The sequence below is a fragment of the Oryza sativa genome, chromosome 8, assembly GCF_034140825.1.
Source record: "Oryza sativa Japonica Group chromosome 8, ASM3414082v1".
Lineage (NCBI taxonomy): Eukaryota > Viridiplantae > Streptophyta > Magnoliopsida > Poales > Poaceae > Oryza > Oryza sativa.
In genome coordinates, this window is record NC_089042.1 from 20,953,143 (window position 1) to 20,962,374 (window position 9,232).

A 9,232-nucleotide genomic window follows, 5' to 3' on the forward strand; every position below is an offset into this window, starting at 1 on the left:
TGATAATGTGCTGAAAAAGAATGTTTTTTTTTTAGTTTTATTTTAGGGGCTGATATAAGTGGAAGCGCACCATGGGTGATGCAAATTGCAAAATGACCTGTGATCTCAACTCAAAAGGGGAAAAAATAAACAACTCTGGCAAAAAAACATTATAATGTTCATGGAATGGGAGTTATAAATTAACAAATTAACAGTTATAAAATCTATTATAATAAATAATAATTTTATAATGTTTCCTAAGCTGTATTGCACGGCATATAGTAATGGCTTTTGCTGACTTCAGAATTCTGACCCCCCCCCCCCCCTTCATCTGTTGTTTCAAGGTCTAGAGAAGAAAAGGTCAGAGAAAAGCTGTTTACCAAATACCTTTTCTTATTTCCTAAAAGGATTCTTTTGATGTTGAACTGCTTAGTGGTCTAAAAGTCTTCCTACAAGGAAAAATTTGTCACCGAGAACAAGTGGAGATTTTGCATCTATATATATTTTTTATAATTCTAAGTCTTAAATGTATTGTATTAGCTATCTAAAACCTGGGACGGACCTAGAGCAAGGAAATAATGTACAGTTGTACTTCCAAAATTTTTGACAAACAATATGTGATTTAATAGGTAGAAGTATAATAGTACATGTATATACCATTAGGTGGGTCAATAAGAGCATTGTTAAGCCCAAATTCATCCTTTCCAGAATTTTATAGTTTGCCTCGTACCAACCACCCCAGCTAGAAAACCAAAATGAACTTGTGAACCTAAAAAATCATAAATGTGGCTTGGTGAATTATGGGCATTGTCTAGCTGGCATGCGTTTAAACTAGACAGGACAAATATGGACAGTTTGATTTTCTGACAGAAAAAAACAGAGGCCTCTCGTCTTTCTGACGATCCTTAAAAAAAGTTACAATGAAAAATAGAAACAGGAGACGTGCCTAAACAAATTATTTCACCCGTACATGTTCTTGTCAAAGAAAACACTAAAATCCCTCATATCCAAGTTGCAGCCATTGCCCATTGCTGTCAATCTTCTCTTTCAAACTCCTTACGTGTCCCTGTCCAGAGACAGGCACAGCACAGTCAGCTCGAAAATATCAGGTTAGTTTCCATCTTAATGGCAGAAAAGGATGCCATTTCCACCGAAGCAAATCTGGAAAGCAATGTGTATGATGCAAATCCAGAATTGACACGTAATTGACAGCATCCATACGGCAAGATCTCAGATAAGCATCGAGACTCATGTCATATGCAGCATTGAAATCAAATGGAAAATAATTCTTGCATGAGGCTACAGGGCACACACACAAAGACAATGGCTGGTGGCAACAGACTAACTACCCTGAATTAACATGCACAGAAGAATCAACTCTCTTAACCGGTCAACTAGCAAGAGGATACATATGCTGTTGGCACAAGAACAGAAATCTTCTCGGACTACTGAATTTATTTCAAATAATTGCTTGTACTACAGCTTAAACTTATCAGTTCTGGCTTAAACTTAGCAGTAGTAACATACAGCTGAATCATTGGGGAAAGGAAGCCAGCCAAGAAACAGGACCAGCTGACCTCCATATCAGAAGAATCACAAGCATTTTAGCGCAGCCATAAATGTGGAGATCTGTTCAGAAGTCAGATGATACTGCAAACCCCGCTGAGCTGCAGACAGTACAGAAGATGTGGGAGGCCATAAACATCAATAACGCTTCCAGCATTTACATGAGAAAAAACAAAAGGCTCTAATGACAACGTTCAAGCAGAGAAACAGGATACACAGCTATTCCTCATTTCCAGTGATCCTTTTCTTTAGAGCATCAAAGCCATTGGCCAGTTCTTCCCGGTTTTCCTGCCAGAAACAATACAGGCTGTAAGGGAAACAAACATTTGAGTACAACTAAAACATGAAGTAGATCTGGGTCATACTCAGACAAATAAAAAAGGCACAGCCACGTATTTATCTACGTGCGACAGTAAGTTGCACCAAATCATATTTGACATTCAAATGGTAAGTAGTAGGAGTATAACTTTTCTCTAGGATAAAAACAAACGGAATTGACTTGGGATGGAGCTGTGATAGACATGGCAAAGCTAGGTATGTCAGGCATGGACAATTGTCAATTGGACCGACGTGATCTGTACTACTGACCCCATCAATACCAAGTTGTGCATCCTCCACGGTTCAACCAACAGCCTTTTAGGTTTGCACAGCTAAGTTAAATGGACAAGACTCAAGAAACTCGTGCTGAATAGCTCAAAAGCAGCTTCACTGACAGCCCACATGATTCAAGATTACCTTGAAGAGCAGGTAGCGGTACACAAACCATCCCGAGTAGCCAAGCCCAACTAGCTCCAGTATGTTCGGAAGCTACATGAAGGAAGAGTAGTTAGATAAACAAGTGACACCATGACTAGGACAGCATTTTGCAGCAGCTACAAGTAAATGGGGGAATAGCAATATAAGCTGGGCATATACCACTGGAACTGAATCGACAGCTTTGACAACAATCGAGGATAGCCAGACAGCGATGATTGCTCCGCCTCCGTAAAAGAGAACAGAGGACTTGTTCTCAATAGCATCCCACTGTGTTGTGGTCATAGCAATCATAAGATTACTGACTCAGTGAAATACATTGTGTTCTCCCAAGTGAACATACCTTCTCTTTGAGCTCAGAAAGGATCTCATCGTCCTCATCAGAACTACTCTCTTCTGAAGATCGCATGGCTTGTACCTGGAGTAGAGCGATCTTCGGGGAATCTGCTAAAATTTGATTTCTTAGTGTACTTGTACACTTTCTCAGCCACATAGTTTGGAGGGTGGCCATCAAACAGATGCCGCAATATTGCTAAACAACTTTGCCAAACAAGTCACAATCATTGTATAGATCTTCTACCCTTGTATACTAAGTGAAACGTATGCCTTCTTTTTCTCTCCTTGAGAAACAGGCTTCTCAATCTTTTTATTGAAAAGGCCAAGTTTTTTAAAGAACTAAAAGAAAACACATGATTCTTTAAATTGTATTTATATTTTGTCCCTACAGATTCAGCCGATGAGATACTTTTAGAACGTGGTTTGGTAGCTTGAGTTTTTGAATTGTCCACAACATAAACAACACAGATACACTGACTGTAAATAGAAAGAGCTAATTACAATCACCACTTGTTCATCAGTCTGAAAATATGATGTGGTGGCTCTCAATGAAAGTAATATAAGCATTTTGATATGCACTTGATAGTGCAGTGGCAAGGGATCCCATATACAGGGTTTCAACTTTCAACCCTGAGGTCCCATGTTCAATCCTCAACACGCTTACAATTTCTTCTTAAAAAATGTTTGGAGAGACAACTCTCCCTCCAAATCTTTTTTTTTTTTGTAATACAAGCATTTTGTCAAGCATTGACAATTCTCTCTTGTCAGAAATACTTAAACAGGTAGCAGTGATTTCATACCCTGAACATAGGAAATCAATGATAAATCACACTAGCCCAAAACTAGGACGTTCTTGGATGAGAGCACTTCTTTGAAAATTTATAGAGCAGAAAAGAAATATGTGGTAACCAAAACTATTAAGTAATTTTTCGCCGGGTAAAAACTATTAAGTAATTGGGTTGGGTGCACTCAGGTCAGTGAGAGGTTTTCTCATATGTTGTTGCTTAACTTGTACATTAATTCTTGATCTCTACAGTGAAGCGCAAAGGATTACATGTGCAAAGTGATTTTTGCAGTATTTTACTGTAAAGAGTACTGGTGGTTAGCAGCAAATACACTTCCAACATTAGAGCTATCATCAGTATATATGCTTTGCCCTTAGTGTTCGGCAACATGTCAACATAATACTAGACATTCAGGTTACCCTGAAGTCTTCTGTGAACAACTTGCCCTCCCACTTTGTAGAGTAATACTCAGCTTAACAAGGATCAGAAGCAAGAACTTCAATGTGGGTGGTTACTCACTTACTCTACACCAATCACAACCAAATGCTGCATTCTACTAGCCAGCCAAGGCGATTCTAATATCGAGTCCCAAAATGGAGCTCAACCGTTGTTGATCCAGTTTTATGCTTGCACTCCAGTATCCAATTTTTTCTAATCCCCTTTCCTAAGAACGATTTGACCTCGTGTGTGTCGATCTGGGATCCAAAGCATATGGCGAGAAGTGGTTACCTTCGCAGCGAAGGGAGGGCGTCGTCTTCACGCGGGGAGTGAGCCGGCGGCGGCGCATAGGAGCTCGGGGGACAGCAATCGGACGGCAAAGAGACGCCGGCGGCGCCGCGGCGGCGACCATCCCGGCCATCTCGGCAACCGCCACTACCTACCCTACCTTCAGTGGATGCAGGCGTCAGCGTCACGGATCGAGCAAACGCTGCGAGAGGGTTGAGAAGCGCGCTGCTGGAAGCTGCGGGAAGGAAGAACGCATACCGCACGGAGGTGGGGTGGCGGCGACGGCGTCGCCGGCGAGGTCGCTCCGGCGAGAATGGCTCTCGCTGGCACGCGCGGTGTGAACAAAGCAAACTCGATAAGCGCCGTCCGATCGGAGTTTGGCGGCCCAGATCGACCAAGGGCAAGAGGTGGTAGGTGTAGGGTAGGGACTAGGGAGTAGGGAGGATTTGTGGCTGACCGTTGCGCCCCCAATTTCCAATCCAAATTTCTCAACCCCTCAGGGTCAAAAATTTAAGATTATTTTTTGTTTGAATTTCGTCATCCAGATCCCGTAGCTCTAAAATCTAAACCGACCAGTTTCTGTTGAATGTAGTTCAATTGGGCTGTGTCTAGTTTCACGCCAAAATTGAAAGTTTAAAAAAAAAGTTACAAGTTTATATTTGTAGAAAAGTTTAGATGTGATAGAAAAGTTAGAAGTTTAAAGAAAAAGTTAGGAACTAAACAAGGCCTTGGTCAAATTTCACAAGGTCACGTGAAATTCATCATCTCATTCTAACTTGCATCTCGACCAAAAAAAAAAAACGAGATTGCAAGCCTTGCTCCTAAAAACATTGATTAAATAATATTAAGACAGTTTAGATGTACAGTGCATACAACTTTCAAACCTTAATAATTAACTTTGCGGGAGGATAAAAAATAATATTTAAAAATAAGTTTGGGAGGAAAGAAGAAAGGAACAGATTACGTCACAAAAGTTGTCATTTCTCAACTTTTGTTTTTCCTTCCCTAGGGTAATGAATTCACTTGGAAATCATTCATAGCGAGAAGATGAGATGGCCATGCTTATTTATCTCAGCAGAAAGAAAAATCCCGATTCTTTTATTCCTCCTTGTTTATTCATCACTCAGCTCATACATCTCAGAGATCATTTTAACATTAGCCTTGTCTTATTGCACGAAAAGTACTCGGTAGTATTATCTGTACCAGCTCCGGGATTTGGCTTTAAAAAACCAAGAGGCGATCGATTACTCGTCTGCCTCCGTCCATGTCGCGATGGCCAGCGTGTGCCTCCCGCCGCAGGCGACGTACCTCGCCTGCCATTGCCCGCCGGAGTCGCCGCCGCTGGTTCCCGGCGGCGGCAGGTCGATGGGGACTTCCATCGGGTGGCCCGTCGTGACCTTCCTGCCGTAGCCCAGACGGCCATGGTCACCTCTACCGTACTGCGAGAACAGAAGGGGAATACAATGTAAACACATTATAAGTGATTCCCTGGAGATCAAATTTTGTTCTTTTTAGATAACAAATCAGAATGGATTCCCTGTTTAAGCAAAACCTGTGGTTGTTCAGGGATTACAGGCTTACAGCCAGGCATGGTTAAAGAGGAATGCTGTTTTTAAAAGTTTTACTGAGATTCAAGTATCCAAAAACACCTATCAGTACTTCTCTGGTGAAAAAAATAATCTCTCTAAAATATGCAAGTGATCTGTATTAATGGAGAAATGTGGTGTCCTCGTCGCCAGCATTTCATAGACTAGAACTTTGGGTATGTTCTCAAGGGTGAGCAGAAAAAAATGTTGCATAGCTGCTCGGCAACATTGACTATCAAACTGCAAAAGGTTGTTTCATGATACGATACTCCAAAGCACAGAGGCATAATTGAGTGATTATGGACTTGCGAGTGCTTATAGCAGTTCTAATCAGCCATTATTTTGGTTCACTCAAATTTGTTTGAAATTTGAAATATTTGTCTATTTTCATTTGCATAATTTACAGGTGGTATTACACTCAAATGGGGTCAAGATGACAGGAATATGCACTCTTGGTACAAAGTAACTAGTAGCTGGAGAGAAAAACACTTACAGAAAACATTCGTCCATCACGAGTTAGCGCAACTGAATGGGTTCCTCCACATGATACCTGCACGCAAGAAAATGAGTACTGGTGCTCAACTTGGACAAAAAAAAATCCATTACCTCAGGCACAGCATAGGAGAATTACCTGAATAATATCCTCTCCAGCAAGAAGCTCAACCTTTTGGGGAACCATGTGACTACTTTTATCATCTCCAAATCCAAGCCTCCCATGCTCTCCTCTCCCCCAAGCATACACCTATAGAGGTCCAGAAAGTGAACAGCTATTAATCCCTTGTGCACAAAGCAATGTTTATTTGCCATCCTTCTGGTGGCTTGGCAGAAATAAGCTCAAACATGATGTTTCAGTTAAAGCCAAAGGAAGGAAATACCTCTCCCTCTTTAGTTAATGCAGTTGAATGCCAACCTCCAGCAGCAATGTCAACCTGCAAACAAATGTACAAATGAGCAATATGTATGAAACTATAAACAAGAAGGTAAGATACAAAGGCATGATCCAGAAAATTGTGCAGACGAATATTTATTTATCAGCATACAGTGGTAGCCTATAATCAGCACAAAGTTATATGTATAGCTAGAATCAAACATACTAGTGTAAATGGTTAGGAGTGGAGGTACTGAACACCATGGCTTGTGAGATGAACCGAGCACAACTGAAGTGACTGTAAGCAAACATAGTTTAACGCAGGATCCAAAAGACTAGGTTCTGTTTTGGGCTTTGTTAGTAATGTCTTGAGAAGACAACCACCCTGTTATAAACTTTATTTCACAAGTTATCAGAATTAGAAGAAACCAAATCAGTGTGGCTCACCAATGAAAGGTCAGATAATCCTTCAACACGGATTGGTTGCGATCTTGGTTGAGTATCTCCAGTGCCCAGTTGACCATACTCATTGTTACCCCATGCCCACAAAATTCCATCTTCTGTTAGAGCCAAATTATGGAATGCACCTACAGCAATCACCTTTACATTCTCAAGGCCTTGCACCCGCACTGGTGTAGATATTTGCTTGCTGAAAAAGGACTAATGGTCACCAGCACATATAGGGAGAAAAACAAATTTCAGCATAAAGCAATAAGGCACTATACATATCGCCTGGAGGCCATGGTTGTCCCCATGTCCAAACATGGCCATCTTGTGTCAAGACGACCGAGTGTGTCCCTCCAGCAGCAACCTACAATTAACGGGAACGATTAGAAAACCCATGCTAAGAAATAAAAGGTGGAAGTGCATGACAAAATATTATCATTATGGAAAAGTGGAGTGCACGACAAAATGTTATAGCATTATTCTGTTACGATAAAAATCCATTTCGGGAGTGCATGACAAAACATTATAGCATTATTCTGTTACGATAAAAATCCATTTTGGGAGTGCATGACAAAACATTATAGCATTATTCTGTTACAATAACAAACCATTTTGGGAGTGCATGACAAAACGTTACAGCATTATTATGTGACAATAACCATTCATTTTGGATATAATACGTTATCACAGTTGCAAAACATATATCCTGGCGACCCTTCAAGCGATTTACGACCTAAGAAATGTGTTCCACAACCTAACACTTGTTGGGCAAGTAGCAGATGCCAAGGTGATAGTGCACAATTTGTTGGATTCCCATTATCCGGTTATCCCCTACAACCATGCTGCATCAACAAAGACGTGATAAAATTCCAGCATTCTCATGGGGACAAATTGTAGGACAAGTCAGGAATCGATTCCACTCACTTGCCGGACTTTCAGCTTGGGGGCACACCCCTGCGGGATCGGAATGTCCCTCCTGAGAGCCCTGGTTCCATCTTCCTTCCTCTCAGCCTCCTCCCCACACTGCCCATACTCGTTGCCCCCTGCAACAACCCATCCACACGCTCACATTGCATCAAATCCAACCAAATCGGGTCACAGAATTGACAGAAAACCAAGCAAGGCGAGCCGAGCTCCCCGTCCCCGTACCCCAAGCGTATGCTCTCCCCTTGTCGTCCACCGCGAGGCAATGCCATCCGCCGATCGCCGCCTGGTAATTAGCAGGACACACACTCGCATTCGTTAGTGCTCACTACTACTGCAGGTAGCTCAAATCGCGATTGGAAGAGGAATGATCTGCGGTGACCTGCACGATGCTGACGCCGGCGAGGGCATCGACGGGGGCCGGGGAGCTCTCCGTCTTGGTCTCCGGCGGGTGCCCGAGCGTGCCGCGCTGGTTCCACCCCCACGTGAAGAGCTGCAGCAGAGCAGTACACGATCGAATCAGATCAGAAACCCAGCGAAGGCCTCGATCGAGAGATGGAGGGAGAGAGAGGGAGAGAGCGTACGCGGCCATCGGCGCAGATGGCGAGGGAGTTGCGGCTGCCGGCGACGACGGCGGAGACGGCGAGCGCGTCGAGCGCGGCGACTCCCCGCGCCCAGTCCTCCTCCTCGTAGCCGCCCATGCCCAGCTGCCCGTCCTCCCCCGAACCCCTACACACAAAACACAGAGAGAGAGAGAGAAGGCGCCATCAGCGCCGCCGCCGGCCGCGGGAGCGAAGCAGCAGGTCGGAGCACTCCACTCACCATGCGAGGACGGCCGTGGGGAGGGAGGAAGCCGGTGGGGGCGCCATGGGTGGGAGAGGAGAGGAGGCCGCCGAGCAGGGGCGCGCGGAGGCGGAGGAGGTGCGGGTTTTCGTGCGCCGCGCACGGCGGAAGAAACAGTGTGTGCTTCCCTCGTGTCCGAGCCCGAGCACCGAGAGCGAGAGAGGGAGGAGGGGGCTATCTTTCGGGGCGCGTGTCCGCCGTGGCGTGGGTTTTCTCCCTTTCTCTCTCTGTGCGCCGCGGTCGGCGGTAGGGTTTTTGGGGTTTGGGTGGCCCACCAAACGTGAGGTGGATTCCATTTCCATCCACACCCCCTTGGTGACTCTGACTCACCCCCGGCCAAATCAGTCCATTTGAGCGAGGATAATAATGCTCCTATTGTTTCAATCAGTCGCTGCTAAAATTTGAATTTTCAAACTCAA

General features: G+C 43.9%; 2 protein-coding genes across 3 annotated transcripts; both read right to left on the bottom strand.

Moving 5' to 3' along the window:
• Nucleotides 1–1,308: 1,308 nt before the first annotated feature.
• Nucleotides 1,309–4,519, bottom strand: LOC4345635 (protein CURVATURE THYLAKOID 1A, chloroplastic). Of its 2 annotated transcripts, none has more exons than NM_001403624.1 (6): nt 4,404–4,519; nt 4,149–4,305; nt 2,642–2,742; nt 2,461–2,568; nt 2,281–2,352; nt 1,309–1,833 (listed from the first exon to the last, which is right to left on the bottom strand). In NM_001403624.1, the coding sequence occupies exons 2-6, from the start codon at nt 4,276–4,278 to the stop codon at nt 1,765–1,767; spliced, it is 480 nt and encodes a 159-aa protein (NP_001390553.1). In that variant the 5' UTR covers nt 4,279–4,305; nt 4,404–4,519; the 3' UTR covers nt 1,309–1,764. The 2 variants fall into 2 exon arrangements, with proteins under 2 accessions (NP_001390553.1, NP_001390554.1); NM_001403625.1 differs by having other exon boundaries at nt 1,411–1,833; nt 4,149–4,301; nt 4,404–4,484.
• A 663-nt stretch (nt 4,520–5,182) lies between these two features.
• On the bottom strand, nt 5,183–8,996 carry LOC4345636 (ultraviolet-B receptor UVR8). The gene is made up of 11 exons (XM_015795144.3): nt 8,793–8,996; nt 8,555–8,699; nt 8,353–8,463; nt 8,196–8,256; nt 7,971–8,089; nt 7,325–7,410; nt 7,047–7,248; nt 6,607–6,660; nt 6,363–6,473; nt 6,225–6,281; nt 5,183–5,584 (listed from the first exon to the last, which is right to left on the bottom strand). The coding sequence occupies exons 1-11, from the start codon at nt 8,837–8,839 to the stop codon at nt 5,390–5,392; spliced, it is 1,188 nt and encodes a 395-aa protein (XP_015650630.1). The 5' UTR covers nt 8,840–8,996; the 3' UTR covers nt 5,183–5,389.
• Nucleotides 8,997–9,232: the final 236 nt, after the last annotated feature.